Source organism: Vipera berus (assembly GCF_964194415.1).
Source record: "Vipera berus genome assembly, chromosome: 16".
Lineage (NCBI taxonomy): Eukaryota > Metazoa > Chordata > Lepidosauria > Squamata > Viperidae > Vipera > Vipera berus.
Window position 1 is genome coordinate 5,592,286 of NC_138219.1, and position 14,868 is coordinate 5,607,153.

General features: G+C 47.5%; 1 protein-coding gene and 1 long non-coding RNA gene across 2 annotated transcripts; one reads left to right on the top strand and one right to left on the bottom strand.

Annotated features, from left to right (window-relative positions):
• Positions 1 to 2,518: 2,518 nt before the first annotated feature.
• Positions 2,519 to 12,819, top strand: LOC308675137 (solute carrier family 22 member 6-A-like; the record flags this gene model as incomplete). The annotated part of the gene is made up of 10 exons (XM_081340146.1): positions 2,519 to 2,926; positions 4,756 to 4,859; positions 5,940 to 6,094; positions 7,675 to 7,843; positions 9,047 to 9,170; positions 10,226 to 10,341; positions 10,555 to 10,769; positions 11,545 to 11,653; positions 11,789 to 11,992; positions 12,720 to 12,819. The coding sequence occupies 10 exons, from the start codon at positions 2,519 to 2,521 to the stop codon at positions 12,817 to 12,819; spliced, it is 1,704 nt and encodes a 567-aa protein (XP_081196272.1).
• Positions 8,079 to 10,013, bottom strand: LOC308675139. Its single transcript, XR_014028073.1, has 3 exons — positions 9,976 to 10,013; positions 8,979 to 9,128; positions 8,079 to 8,890 (listed from the first exon to the last, which is right to left on the bottom strand). It is a non-coding gene; the product is annotated as an uncharacterized lncRNA (long non-coding RNA).
• Positions 12,820 to 14,868: the final 2,049 nt, after the last annotated feature.

A 14,868-nucleotide genomic window follows, 5' to 3' on the forward strand; every position in this document is an offset into this window, starting at 1 on the left:
ATGGCACCTAGAAACCCAAATTAAACCTTGAAATGAGAAAGCACTTTAATTTAAAAATACCCGAGTGATTAGACCCAATAATACACAATGCCCGAAGAACACTGTCGCTTAAAGCTATCATCTGTTTCTTACAACATCTTGAGAATGACTGCGTTTACATAGCACCGTCAACTACGCAACCTCCAATTTTACTGGATTGACACTGACCTGTAACCCTGCATTACACAACTGTTTGAAGTCACGACACTAAAAAAGAGATTTCCGTCCAACTGCTCCTCATACTTATGACTTGCAGCCTCTCCAGGGTCACATGATCAAAAGTCAAGCACTTGGCAACCTAAACGTATTTATGACAGTTGCAGCATCCTTGTGTGTGTGTGTGTGTGTGTGTGTGTGTGTGATGTGATCCTCATTTGCGACTGTCCCGGCTGGCCTCCGACCGGCAAAGTCAGTGGGGGGAAGCCAGGTTCACTTAATAATTGCATGACTCACACAACAACTGCAGTGATTTGTTTAACAACCGTGATAAAAACAAGTTCGCAAAGTCAGGCACAACTCGCTTTAAGACCGCCTTCCTTAACAACGGAAGTTCTGCTCCCAGATGTAGTCATAAGGCAAGAGTTCCACTGGTTAATTGTTGTATCTGTCAGCAAACGTCTAGGAGAACTAAGAAGACTTTATTCTCTTTTGTCTGACTTTAGTTCTCCAGGCAGCCCATTTAGGCACTGCAAATGAGAGAAAATCTGATTTTAATTGCTAGTTACTCTTGGCCATCTGCTTAGGTTCGGACTTTTCAACTGAGTGTCTGTGTTGCACATACAAACTGGCTCTATTGAATTGCCTTCAATTCAAGGACTGACCATGCCAATTTGATTGAGAAAACTTCCTGGCTTGGAGAATTGATCCAACGGCAGTGAAATCCAGCCATCCCACCCTATCTCTTCTCCAAGAAGAAGAAGAAGGAGGAGGAGGAGGAGGAGGAGGAGGAGGAGGAGGAGGAGGTGGTGGAGGAGGAGGAGGAGAAGGAGGAGGAGGAGAAGAAGAAGAAGAAGAAGAAGAAGAAGAAGAAGAAGAAGAAGAAGAAGAATTATTTAATTTTAATTTAATTTTTAATTTTATTGAATTTATATACCGCCCTTTCCCGTAGGAAGAAGGAGGAGGAGGAGGAGGAGGAGGAGGAGGAGGAGGAGGAGGAGGAGAAGCAGAAGAAGCAGAAGAAGCAGAAGAAGCAGAAGAAGAAGAAGAAGAAGAAGAAGAAGAAGAAGAAGAAGAAGAAGAAGAAGAAGAAGAAGAAGAAGAAGAAGAAGAAGAAATAGAATATTAGCATATTATCTTTGTAGCCTCTACCGGAGCAGATAAGCTTGGAAAAACTGCTGATGTCTTCTTAGGAAATTGTTTAACCAGGATAACCCGGGACTATCTGTCCACACAACTCGTTAATTGTTCACCAGCTTCAGAAACAAGTCTGAGCAAGAAATAAAAGAGCCAGCTTAAAAAAAAAAACGGCTGTAACATCTAAGCACCAAAATCTGGTTTCGAAAATCCCAGTTTCCTTTCTGGGGAGGGGGTCCCCTCCCCGTGACCCCATCCCTGGACCCAGCCAATTTTTTTTATTTATTTTTTATTTATTTTTTTTGCAGTTTTTAAAGTCCCCTCTTCCATGGAGTGGGAGAAATAATTTAATGAATAGAGCTCTCTCTCTCTCTCTCTCTCTCTCTCTCTCTCTCTCTCTCTCTCTCTCTCTCTCTCTCTCTCTTTCGTTCCTATTTTTCATTCTCGACAATTGCTTGGAGTGTGTGAACTCAGGACAAGTCCCACAAAAGTCTCTTAGCCAAGGCAGCCTTTGCCAGCTTTTCTTTCTGCTCTCCTACCCCTCCCTGCCTAATATTCGTTCCTCCCCCCCACCCTGCCCATTGCATCCTGCTCCCGTTTTCATGAATGGCTGCATTTTCTGCTCTGTCTTCGCCTCTCCGGCTAATCCTTCCAAAAACCTTAGGACCTTGATCCCAGCAAATAGCTCTTGCATAATCCCAGCCCAGGAGAGAAACAGGGGCCCCTGTGCAATCTTTTGCAAGCATCCCCACAATCACAGTTCACACCGAAGCATCCTCAAAAACCCCTCCACACACACACACACATGGTTTTTTGGTGCTCCTAGCAAGAGGGAGGGAAAAAAAAAAAGACCGCCTCGGCTGGGGGTGCCCGGCTCAGATTTTGTAACCCCAGAGGTTGCCACCACGGCCTCCTCCGTGTTTTTAATTCCTTCCACCCGCGTGGTTCCCTCGAGCAATGTTTTCACTGGCGGCCAAGTAGGCCGGGGGGGGGGGGAGGATAACTTTTTCAAGATGCTGAATTCAGAAAAGGAAAGTTTTTTTCTTCTTCTTCTCCTTTTTCTCTAGTGCCAGAGAAAGGCTGGATGGAGCTGGCATGATTTCCAGAGAATCTGGCCTGGAAACGCCGATGAATTCCTAACTGGGAATCCTCATCTTTGCCTTTCCGAGGTTGTTCCTTTTCCGCCATGACGTTTGCCGAGCTTCTGGACCAGATTGGAGGCATGGGCCGATTCCAGGTGCTTCAGATCACTCTCTTGGTGACCCCGATTTTGTTAACAGCCAGCCATAATCTACTCCAGAATTTTTCAGCCGGGATACCCGATCACCACTGCCGGATCAGGCTAGCACACAACGGCACGTTTGCCCATAGTACCAACCGGACTCAAATGCCAGCCGGCGAGGAAGATGTCTGGGGGATTCCCAAAGATGCCAGCGGGCAACCCGAAAAATGCCTCCGCTTTGTGGCCACCGAGTGGCCTCCGCTGAATGCCAGCGCCGAAGTTGGGGGCAACGGCACGGGCCTGGCGACAGAACCGTGCCTGGACGGATGGGTTTACGACCGAAGCATCTTCACTAACACCATCATCATGGAGGTGAGAGGGCAGAGGGGCTTATGGTGGGGAGGGGGAACGGCGATTGGATCCGGATTCCGTCGAGGTTCAAAAGCCCAATTTTGAACCCGGGATTCTGTGAAAAAGCCAGGCGCCAAAGGGTTAAGATATCAGCCATGCTACAGATCCCGGGGAGCAACTCAAATCTGTTCTGAGTCTTGGAAGGGGACAAACTGCATCCTCAGAAATAAATCTGTTTTTTGAATCTCCTTCAGGACTTAACGGATTTGAAGGGGGTCTCCAAAATATCCCACACTCCCATTTCTGAAAAGGAAGCCTCCACAGGTGGAGGTGACCTCAATTTTTTTGGGGGGGGGAGAGAAGGGGGGGCAGAAAGAGAAAAAAAATCAACATTCGTAAAGTATGTTAAGACTAGGATTGCAAAAATCAAGCTTCTGCAGAATTTCCCCCTTTTTTCCCCCTCCATGCTGTAAGAGTACAGAATACAAAGTAACAGAGTTGGAAGGGACCTTGGAGGTCTTCTAGTCCAACCCCCTGCTCAAGCAAGAGAGCCCAGACCATTCTGGGCTGTCCGGTCTCTTCTTGAAAACCTCCAGACAAAATTATCTTGGGGTGTATTTATATAATAATAATAATAATAATAATAATAATAATAATAGTAATAATAATAATAATAATAATAATAATAATAATAATTAATAATAATAATAATAATAATAATAATAATAAGAAGAAGAAGAAGAAGAAGAAGAAGAAGAAGAAGAAGAAGAAGAAGAAGAAGAAGAAGAAGAAGTAGTTGGAAGGGACCTTGGAGGTCATCTAGTCCAACCCCCTGCTAAGGCAGGAAACCCTATACCATTTCAGACAAATGGCTGTCCAGTCATGATTTATTTATTTCTATTAAGAATAAGGGGGGGGGGTTGTTATTCAATTGTTTTATTTTTTTAAAATTGTTCCAGTTGTTTAGAAAAGGAAGCAATCGTTGTTCGGTCTCAGAGCTAAATGAGATGGGAGAAGGGTTCGCCGAACATAACCTCAAACTAGGGTGCAAGGAGTCAAGTTAGAAAGTGAAGCAAAGGAGGAAGACGAGAAGAGATTCAAGAGTTAATCCAGAGGGGCTTCAGATTCAGCCCTGAATAAATTATTCAGCCCTGGAATAGCTGTGGCTGTTCTAACGCTGGGAGGTTTTTAAGAAGAGATTTGATCATCTCTGAACTCTCAACATCTTTTTTTTTTAGAGTAGCGTGACCAAAATTGGCTGCGGTGTTCCAGGTGTGGTCTTACTAGGGCTTTGTAAAGCGGTGCTAAGACTTGGCATGACCTCGATTCCATGCCTCAGGTTTATACAACCCAGGATTGTCCTGGCTTTTTTTTTTTTTGGGTGGCTGCTGCACACGGCCGGCTCCTGGTCAAAGGATCGTCCACTAGGGATCCTCCGAGGTCCTTCTCGCAGTGGGCTGTTTTTGATCTGGGTCTCGCCTAATTTTAACCCTGGGTCTGCGGTGTTGTGTGAACCGGACTCAGGAAAGGAAACAGCTCTGCAGGGTGTTAGGTATACACCTGTCCGGCCACCTGATTGGCCCAACCGCGCGGCGGGAATCCCTGGACACTGGGTTGGGTGGCCAGGGCTAGCGCGGGAGATCTGAGCCTGCGGGTTGGCCAGCGCCAGGCGCGCCGGATATATATATACAGGCGACGGGGCAGGTAAGGCCAGTTCGGCCACGTGTACCTCAATAAACAGTTAACCGCAGTCCGCCTCTGCATGATCACTCGCCCGACCGGACCAGACACAACACAGGGAGTTCTGTATCTCTCCCTCTCTTTTCCCTCCTTTTTTTTCGTTCCACCAGTGGGACCTGGTTTGCAACTGGAAGACGCGGAGACAGATGGCCCAGTCCATATACATGGGAGGTGTCCTTGCTGGTGCTCTTATATTGGGGAGCTTAGCAGACAGGTGGGTGTTTACAAGCAGAGCCGTGCTTTCGGGCAAAGATAGCTGGAGACTGGGGAATGCAACCGTGATGGATTCGTATCCCACTCCTGCCACCAATACCGCCTTTCTAGGTTTGTGGAAGTCCCTCTCTTGGCCTCGGTCCTCTTCCCCCGCCTCCCCATGGGAATACTTGTGGCCTCTCAAAAAAGAGAGAGGAAGGGGAAGAGAAAGAGAAGGAGAAAGAGAAAGAGAAAGAAAGGGAAGGGAAGGGGAAGGAAGAAAAAAAGGGAAAGAAAATGAGAAATATAAAGAGAAAGGAAGGGAAGGGGAAGGAGAAGGAAAAAGAGAAAATGAGAAACAGAAAGACAGGGAGAGAGATGGAGAAGAAGAAGGAGAAAGAGAAAGAGAAAGAAAAAGAGAAGCCTGTCTTCCAGGTTCTAAATAAGAAACTAGTCCTCATTGTGTCTTAATGGAACAAAGGGAAGGAGATGGACACTGTGCAGACAGACCTCGCCTAACGCCCACAGTTACAACCAGAATTTCCATCGGTAATAAAGATGGCTGTTAAGTGAATCGTGCCCCACATGACCTTTTCTGCCACGGTTGTTAAGCAAGTCGCTGAAGTTCTTAAGCGGATCTGGCTTCCCCCGTTGACGTTGCTTGTTGGAAGCTGGCTGGGAGTGTCACAAAAGGGGATCATGTTACTCTGGGTCACGGCAACCATCATAAATAGGTGCCCGTTGCCAAGTGCCCGAATTTTGATCACGAGACCGTGGGGAATGCCACCACGGTCGTAAGAGCGAGGACCGGTCCTCAGCCACTTTTTTTCAGTGCCACCGTAACCTCAAACGGTCGCTCAAGTCAAGGACTATGAATAACAACAACAACAACAACAATAATAATAAAGTTGGAAGGGACCTTAGAGGTCATCTAGTCCAACCCCCTGCTCAGGCAGGAAGCCCTAGAACATTTCAGACAAGTGGCCATCCAGTCTCTTCTTAAAAACCTTTTTTTTAAAAAAAATATCAATATACTTATGACTGCAACCTCTTAAGAAAGGAGAATTGTGCCCAGGGGTTGACGCAGAATTCTGTGCCGCAGGTTCGGCCGCAAAGCAATCTTAACGTGGTCCTACCTCCAGTTGGCGGTCTCGGGGGTGTGCACGGCTTTTGCCCCCAATTTCGCGGCCTACTGTGCCTTCCGGTTCCTGGTTGGCATGGCGCTCTCCGGCATTATCCTCAACTGCATGTCTTTAGGTAAGGCAGGATGAAGGGGGTCCAACAAAATCTGCTTGGGGAAAAAGCAGGTGTGTGGGTGTGGGGGTGGAATGGGAAAAACAAGATATTTACAGGATTTTTTTTAGAGTTTTAAAGGCCACTTTTAGAAGTCTCCAGACTTTGCAGCCCGTTCTCTCAACTAGGGTTTCTCAGTCACTTTTAAGATGGGTGGACTCCAATGCCCAGAATTCCCCAGCCAGCCATGCTGGGAGTTGAAGTCCACACATCTCAAAGCTTGTTGGCTAGGGAATTCTGGGAGTTGAAGTCCACATATCTTAAAGCAGGCTAGTCAGGGGATTCTGGGAGTTGAAGTCCACACATCTCAAAGCTTGTTGGCTGGGGAATTCTGGGAGTTGAAGTCCACATATCTTAAAGCATGCTAGTCAGGGGATTCTGGGAGTTGAAGTCCACACATCTCAAAGCTTGTTGGCTGGGGAATTCTGGGAGTTGAAGTCCACATATCTTAAAGCATGCTAGTCAGGGGATTCTGGGAGTTGAAGTCCACATGCCTTCAAGTTGCCAAGGTTGAGCAACGCCGTCCCTAAGTCCTCCTTTTCTTTTGCGTTAAGGTAATAAGAATCCCCCAAAGGGGAGGAAAATGACATTTCAGCGCAAGTCTAAGCACAATTTCTACGCCATTCAGCTGGTTCCTGATTCTCAGAACTGACAGAGTAGCGTTTCTCCCCCCAGAATAGAAGCGCGGCCGTTTCAAAGAGCTGCACCGGTTGGATTTGGAACTGGCAGACTGCTGTTGGGAGCAAATAGCTCATGTCGAGGGGGTGCCCAAGGTTTATTTTGCAGGCTTACGCTTTTGTGCATTCCTGACCCCCTGAGCAATGTTCTGTCCCCAGCGTGCTCTAGACCTGTCCAAATATTTATCTCTGCGGTTTGCCATACCTGAGGCTTAATTTGATTAAGACCCACTGGGAAGGAAGGGTCACGTGATCCGCAGAGAATGCAGGGATAATGGGGGGGGGGAGCAGGACACTGTACTCCCTCAGGCACAAGGAGGCAAATGATGCAACGGTACTGTGTCGCATCTCAGATTGCCAGCTATTGAGGGGTTGGGGGGGGGAAAGGACACTGTGGGGAGCTGTTGAATTCTCCCTGGCCACTTTGCATTATTCAGGAGTTAAGTAAAGAAAGATTTTCTCCAAGATACGGAGGAAAACGTTGTGGCTTGCTACCGTCTGAATGGGGAAAAGACAGTTTATTGTGGGAGCAGAGGAGCATTGGTGGGGGTGGGGGGGGGGAAGTAAGAGGGCAACAATTTGGAAATCAGTTGCGATGAGTAAAGCAGTGTTTCCCCGAGCTTGGCAACTTCAAAAAGGGTGGACTTCAACCCCCAGAATTCCCCAGCCGGCAGGCTTTAAGATGAGTGGCTTCAACTCCCAGAATTCCTTCACCAGGCTGCATGAACCTCAACTCCCAGAAGCATGCTGGCTGACTGAGGAATTCTGGGAGTCGAAGTCCCCCCCACCCCTCCACCTTTGTAAAGTTGCCAAGCTTGAGAAACTGAACAAAAGTAACATCCATGCTTTCTTCTTTCCTTGCATTAGTCCTGGAGTGGGTGCCCACCAACATCCGTACCATCGCTGGCACACTGGTGGGTTATTCTGCCACCTTTGGGCAAATCATCCTTCCTGGCCTGGCTTATGCGCTTCCAGATTGGCGCCAGCTGCAATTCACGGCATCCATGCCCTTCTTCGCCTTCTTCATATACTCGTGGTGAGGCCCTTCCTAAAACCTTTGTCGTTCAGCCGATCGCTAAGGTGGTTAAGTTAGTAACCCGGTTGGTTGTTCAGCGAATTTGGCTTCCCCCACTGAATTCATTTGTCAGAAGGCCGCAAAAGGCATCAGTGTGACCCTGTCGTAAGTACATAAATAATGACCCACAATCCTTTCTTAAGAATGGCAATTGTTAAGTTTTAACACACTTTTATTATTGTATTATATTGGGCATAATTATTTAATTCTTTTTAACTCTTTTTTAACTTTTGTATTTACATTTTGATATTTATTGCCCTGTACACCGCCCTGAGTCCTTCGGGAGAAGGGCGGTATAAAAATTTAATAAATAATAATAATAATAATAATAATAATAATAATAATAATAATAATAATAATAATAATAATAATAATAATAATAATAATAATAATAATAATAATGGGGACTGCCAAGATTGCGGTGGTTAAGCGATGCAGTTACTGGTAGTCGTCGTCATCATCACCATCATCATCATAGTTGAAAGGGACCTTGCAGGTCATCTAGTCCAACCCCCCTATACCATTTCAGGCAGGAAACCCTATACCAGGGGTAGGCAACCTCAGCTCTTTTATGACTCATGGACTTCAATTCCCAGAATTCCTGAGCCAGCATAGCTGGCTCAGGAATTCTGGGAGTTGAAGTCCATGAGTCATAAAAGAGCCGAGGTTGCCTACCCCTGCCCTAGACCATTTCAGACCAATGGCTGTCCAGTCTTTGACTTATCACAGCTGAGCCCAACATTTCCATGGAAAAGCAAGAAGACACTTATTGGTGGAGTTTAAGTGCCCCATTCTGCAACCTTTCTTGCCACGCTTGTGAAGTGAATCGCTGCGGTTGTTAAGTTAGAAACACGGCTGTTAAGTGAATCTGGATCCCCGTTGCAGTCGCTTGTCGGAAGGTTGCAAAAGGGGATCAGTGAGCCTGGGATACCGCAAACATCGTAGGTATGAGCCAGCTGCCCAGTGTCTGAATTTGGATCGTGCGCCCACGGGGATGTTACACTGGTCCTAAGTGTGAAAAACGGCCATCAGTCATTTTTTCCCAGTGCCGTTGCAACTTCGGTCACCAAACAAGTGGTTGTAAGTTGAGGACTACCTGTAATCTGTTCCTGGTGCAAGAGTCTAAGGCTCTCCGAAGTCACCGGATGGGGCTTTTTGGCGCAGGTGGTTTGCAGAATCGGCCCGGTGGCTGGTGCTGTCTGGCAAAGTGGAGCGGGCGGTCGATGTGCTGAAGAAGGTAGCTCAGCTGAACGGGAAGAAAGAGGAAGGAGAGAAACTCAACACCGAGGTATTGAGGCTAGATCAAAGAAAGTAGATTAATGGGGGGGCGGGGGTGATCTTGTGGGAGTCGTCAGTTCTGATTGGATGGTTGGAACTGTATCTTTAAAAATGGTGTGGGGGGAAGGGGGGTGTTTCGGATCTTTGGTTTGAAAGAAACCAGTTTGGGACACTTTAGTCCAGTTTAGTCCAACCACGGCAATTTTAAGCCTTTGAACTTCAACTCCCAGAATTCCCCAGCCAGCGTGCTTTAGGATGGGTGGACTTCAACTCCCAGAATTCCCCAGCCAGCAGGTTTTAAATAGGTGGGCTTCAACTCCCAGAATTCCCCAGCCAGCATGCTTTAAGATGGGTGGACTTCAACTCCCAGAATCCCCCATCTAGCAGGCTTTAACACTACTGGATCTCAACTCCCAGAATTCCCCAGCCAGCGTGCTTTAAGAGGGGTGAGCTTCAACTCCCAGAATCCCCTGGGCCAGCGTGCTTTAAAATGGGTGGACTTCAACTCCCAGAACTCCCCAGCCAGCGTGCTTTAAGAGGGGTGAGCTTCAACTCCCAGAATCCCCTGGGCCAGCGTGCTTTAAAATGGGTGGACTTCAACTCCCAGAATTCCCCAGCCAGCGTGCTTTAAGATGGGAGGACTTCAACTCCCAGAATTCCCCAGCCAGCGTGCTTTAAGATGGGTGGACGTCAACTCCCAGAATCCAAAACCCGTTTTGAAATGGGCAAGGTTGGACCCTCTTAGTTTAGTCTGAGTTGCCAGTTTGCTGAGTTGATCACTTGGATTTGAAAGCCAGCAGATTCCGCTTCCTCACCTTTGGTGCTATCTACAGATGTTCTTGGAGAATCCCGGCTGAATTTCTCCTGGGGATCTGGCTTCAGAGCTCTGGTCCCTGTGGGAGGGGATAGCAAGAGTTGCTCGAAATCCAAAGTCGGCTCCGTTCGGCCAAATGGGACCCAAACTCACAAGAACATTTCCACCACCCCCACCCCAAAAATGGACTAAACAAAAAAGAGCATCGCTGCTTGTGACACTGATTTGTCATCTTTGTGATTGTGTGTCAGGTCTTGAAATCCAGCATGCAGAAGGAAATGACTTTGGCTCAGTCGTCTTACACCCTCGCCTCATTGGGCCGGACCCCTAGGGTGCGTCGGATCTCCTGCTGCATTTCCAGCGTATGGTACGTTGTGACGGACACCCCTTCCTTCCTTCCTTCCTTCCTTCCTTCCTTCCTTCCTTCCTTCCTTCCTTCCTTCCTTCCTTCCTTCCTTCCTTCCTTCCCTAAAGAACTTGTTCTCGGAGCCACGGCGAGGACTAGAAACTTGAGTGCCGACCTCTGCAAGTTTCAAAGGCTCAGGCAGACCCGCAGACAAAGTGAATCCCCCGGTTTTAGGTTCGCAACCAGTTTCGCTTACTACGGCCTGGCGATGGACCTTCAACATTTTGGCTTCAGCATCTACCTGATCCAGGTGGCCTTCGGTACCATTGACATCCCTGCTAAGCTGGGGTCGGCCATCGGCATGAGTTACATCGGGAGGAGGACCACGCAGGCTTCGTCCGTCATCTTGGCCGGGCTGGCTATTCTGGTCAATATCTTGGTGCCCTCAGGTGAACCATCTGAAATCGTGCAGGTGACACAGGAAGCCACGGTTAGCCCCCTGCGGCCAGAATTAATCTGATCTGAATGCCGCCAGCTCAGGAAAGAAAGAATATGGATAGTGCTTGGGTTATGATGGCAAGCAGGACCAAGATTTTCTGTAACCGAGCAGCGCAGTTGTAAAGCATGTTATGTACAGGTGGTCCCTGCCTTACAACTATTCATTTAGCGACCCTTCAAAGGTATAAAACGGCACTTATAAGTCAAGATGGCAGCAGCAAGCAAAGATCCGCCCCCTTTTGCAACTGGGGGGCCGGGCGTTAGCAAAAGTTATAATAAAGAAAGGCACCATTTCAACCAGGGGGAATTTTTTTTGTTAAATTTAGATTGAAGCTCACCCTGAAACAGGCTATCCAACTTTGACAACTTTAAGACCTGTGGACTTCAACTCCCAGAATTCCCCAGCCAGCCATGAATTCTGGGAGTCGAAGCCCACCCATCTGAAAGCAGGCAGACTGAAGAATTCTGGGAGTTGAAATCCACCCATCTGAAAGCAGGCTGGTTGAGGAATTCTGGGAGTTGAAGTCCACAAGTCTTAAAAGTTGCCAAGGTTGGACACCGCTGCCCAAAAAATTTATTGTGGCTCCTACCTGCCGATGGAAGGATCCCATGAGTTTTGACAATAAATATAGAATTTGTTTTAGCATGGAGTATCCTAACATTCCTGTTTTCGTCTTCTGGGGGGGGGGTTCTTCCCCCCCTGCTCTTCTTCATCCCTTATTGAAGATTTACGGATCCTGAGAACATTTTTGGCGGTGCTGGGCAAAGGGTGTCTCGCATCTTCTTTCAACTGTCTGTACCTGTACACCGGAGAATTGTACCCCACGGTGATCAGGTACGTCACCCCGACATCTCAGAGGCTCTTGAACCCGTGTCTGGTTTTCAAGTTTTCATAACGGGTTTTTCTCCCCCCCCCCATGTACACTTTGACATCTTTTGTGATTTCAAAAGTGGTTTCTTACTGTTGCAGACAAACAGGGATGGGGCTCGGAAGCACCCTGGCCCGCGTGGGTGGCATCGTGGCACCCATGATCAAAATGACGGGCGAATACTGTTCTTATCTACCGTCGCTCATCTACGGCACAGCCCCCATCCTCTCTGGCGTTGCTGCCATCTTCCTGCCCGAGACCCTCAACATGCCCCTCCCCGATACTATAGACGAAGTGGAAGGGAGGTGAGTTTCTTGCGTACTTGGAAAAGTGTGTGCAAGCATTGACCGTGCTGAGAGGTCTCAGCGGGGGGGGGGGGGGAAGGTGTTGGGACCGGGGCCCAGGTTCGAGTCTTCCTTTCAGCCACAGCAGCTCATTGGTTGACTCTGGGCAGTCCCGCCCACTTAGCCAGTCTGGTACCACGGGGCGGATGCTAAACCAGGAACGGGGAAGACCCAGGTTTCTCAGTCTTGACAACTTGGACTTCAACTCCCAGAATCCCTATGCTGGCTGGAGAATTCCGAGAGTTATAGGGCATTCTGGGAGTTAATTTATTTAATATATTTTATTTGTATCCTCACTTTTATTATTTTTATGAATAATTCAAAGCAGCGAACTTGTCCAACATGGCTTCCTCCTATTTTACCCACAACAACCCTGTGAGGTGAGCTGGACAGAGAGAAAGTTAACTGGCTCAAAGTCACCCAGCCAGTTTTCATGCCTAAGGCTGGACTAGAACTCACCGTCTCCTGGCGATTGGCCCAAAGTCACCCAGCCAGCTTTCAGGTCTAAGGCGGGACTAGAACTCACGATCTCCTGCTTTCTAGCATGGTCCCTTAGCTATTAAACCATGCTGGCTCTCTGCAAATTGAAGTCGACCCACTTAAATCTTGCTCGCTGGGGAATTCTGGGAGAGGAAGCCCACCCAGCTTAAAGCATCTCTTGCAATTTGCTTGTTTTTAAATATCCCAGAATAACACCGGAGCAACAGTGCCTTACCACTCAGAGCCAAGAACCAGTTTTGCTCCAGAAATTGGATCAAGGGAGAACGCTGGATGCTGAAATTTGCTAAAATGCGGAAACGAGGAGCAGGAAATCACTGCCGCTTCATTAAACATCTTTAATTATCTTTTTTTCCCCCCACCCTTTTGGCTGGAGGTGGGACTTCTAGATTTTTTTAAAAAAATCAACCAAATAAATAAGAATTGATGAAAATTGTAGTCGTACCCCAAACCCTGCTGTTTTGAAGCCAAAGACATTCACAGAGGGTCCCAGTGCTAAGATGTGCTACTATGCTAGTAGTCCTCAACACTTAGTGACAGTTCAAAGTTGTGGCGGCATTGAAATTGCGACTTAGGATTGGTCCTCACCCCTATGCAGTGTCCTCACGGTCACATAATCCTGGTTTGGGCCTATGGCAAACATTGCACATTTGCAATGGTTGCAGTGTTATGGGGATCACATGATCGCCTTTTTTGGTCTTCCAAGCCATCTTAAAAGCAGGGAGACTGGGGAATTCTGGGAATTGGGAAGTCTGCAAGTCTTAAAAAGTCGCCAGGTTTGCAAAACCCCTGGGCAAAAGATTTGAGTGAAGCATCGACTCATTCACACATCGTACTAAAATAACGATTTTAGAATTCTGAACAAACCCCATTTGGGAGGCTGGCTCAATCCAAGATGAAACAAAATCATACGATATAGCTTTTGCACAAATGAGGATTTTGCAGACAGCCCGGTTATTTCCATGATAGCTGAACCCCCAGCGCACTGTTCTTTTTTGGCCACCTGCAAAAGCAGAGGGGGGGGGGTTGAGCCTCTGTTTAGTCCTTGCCCTGATCTGATCAGGGAAACTTCGTTTATTAGTTTTGAGGGAAGGAGGGAGGAAAAAGAGAAAGGATAAAGGGAGGGAGGTGGGAGGGAGAGGAGAGGAAGGAAAAGAAAGAAAAGAAAAAAAGGAGAGAAAGGGATGAATTTTTATGCCGTTAATCATTAACTTGGAGAATTTTTAATAGGTGGGTTTGATGAGGCAGTGCTCCACAGTTGTGCTCCCCAAACCCTGCTTGAAGAACGGATTCCGAGAGGTTCAAAGTAACTCTGTGCAAAATGTTCCCTTTGAGTCATCCCAAACTGCAGAGGAAGCACTTACCTTCTTGAAAGGTGAGACTCGGCCTTGGAGCAGACATTTCTCTCTTAACGGGAAAATGCATCTTGTTATATACGCGCTCAAATCTATCTGTGAAAAATCCATCTTTGGCTCTTTTCGGTAGAAGTGAACACCTCTCATCCTTTCGGGTTGCGCAAGTTGAACGCCACGCTTAAATGTCTCGGCCGAGTTTTGTTAGACCTGTCCTGCTCTACGCACAGGGGGCTCCAGACAGCTTGGCGGAGTCCCATTTTTCTAGTTTTCCTCCACAATAATCACTCCGGGATGTTGCACAAATCTGAAAGAGCAGGTTGCCTCACAGTGGCTAAAGGCAGATCCTGCAAGGTCAGGAAAGTAAAACCATTTCCATCCCTAGGAAAGAGTACGGAATTAAGAGAGTCGGAAGGGGCCCCGGGAGGTCTTTCAGCCTGACCCCTTGCTCAGGCAGGAGAGCTTACACCATTTCAGACCAATTGCGGTCCGGTCTCTTCCAGTGATGGAGCACCCACAACTTCTGGAAGGCAAATCATTCCACTGGTTAATTGTTCTGTCAGGAAATTTCTCCTTAGTTCCAGGTTGCTTCTCTCCTTGATTCATTTCCAATCCGTTATTTCTTGTCCTGCCTTCTGGTGCTTTGGGGAATAGGTTGACAAACACCCCCCCCTCTTCTTTGTTGGTCAACAAATATTGACATTCCTCAAATATTGGAAGGCTGCTAAGCCAAGTGGCTGTCAAATGACCCGTGCCAGATTTCACGACCTTTTTGACCACCGTTGTTAAGCAATTCAGCAGAGCCGTTAAATGAATCACACAGCTCTGAAGCAAACCCGGCTTTGCCAGCTGGGAAGGCCACGAGTGGCAATCACGTGACCTCCGGGATGCTGCCAATGTCATAAATACATGCCGGGGTTGCCAAGCCGCTGAAACCTTTCGAGATGTGAAAACATCAAGCTGCCCAAACTTTTTCAATCAATATTC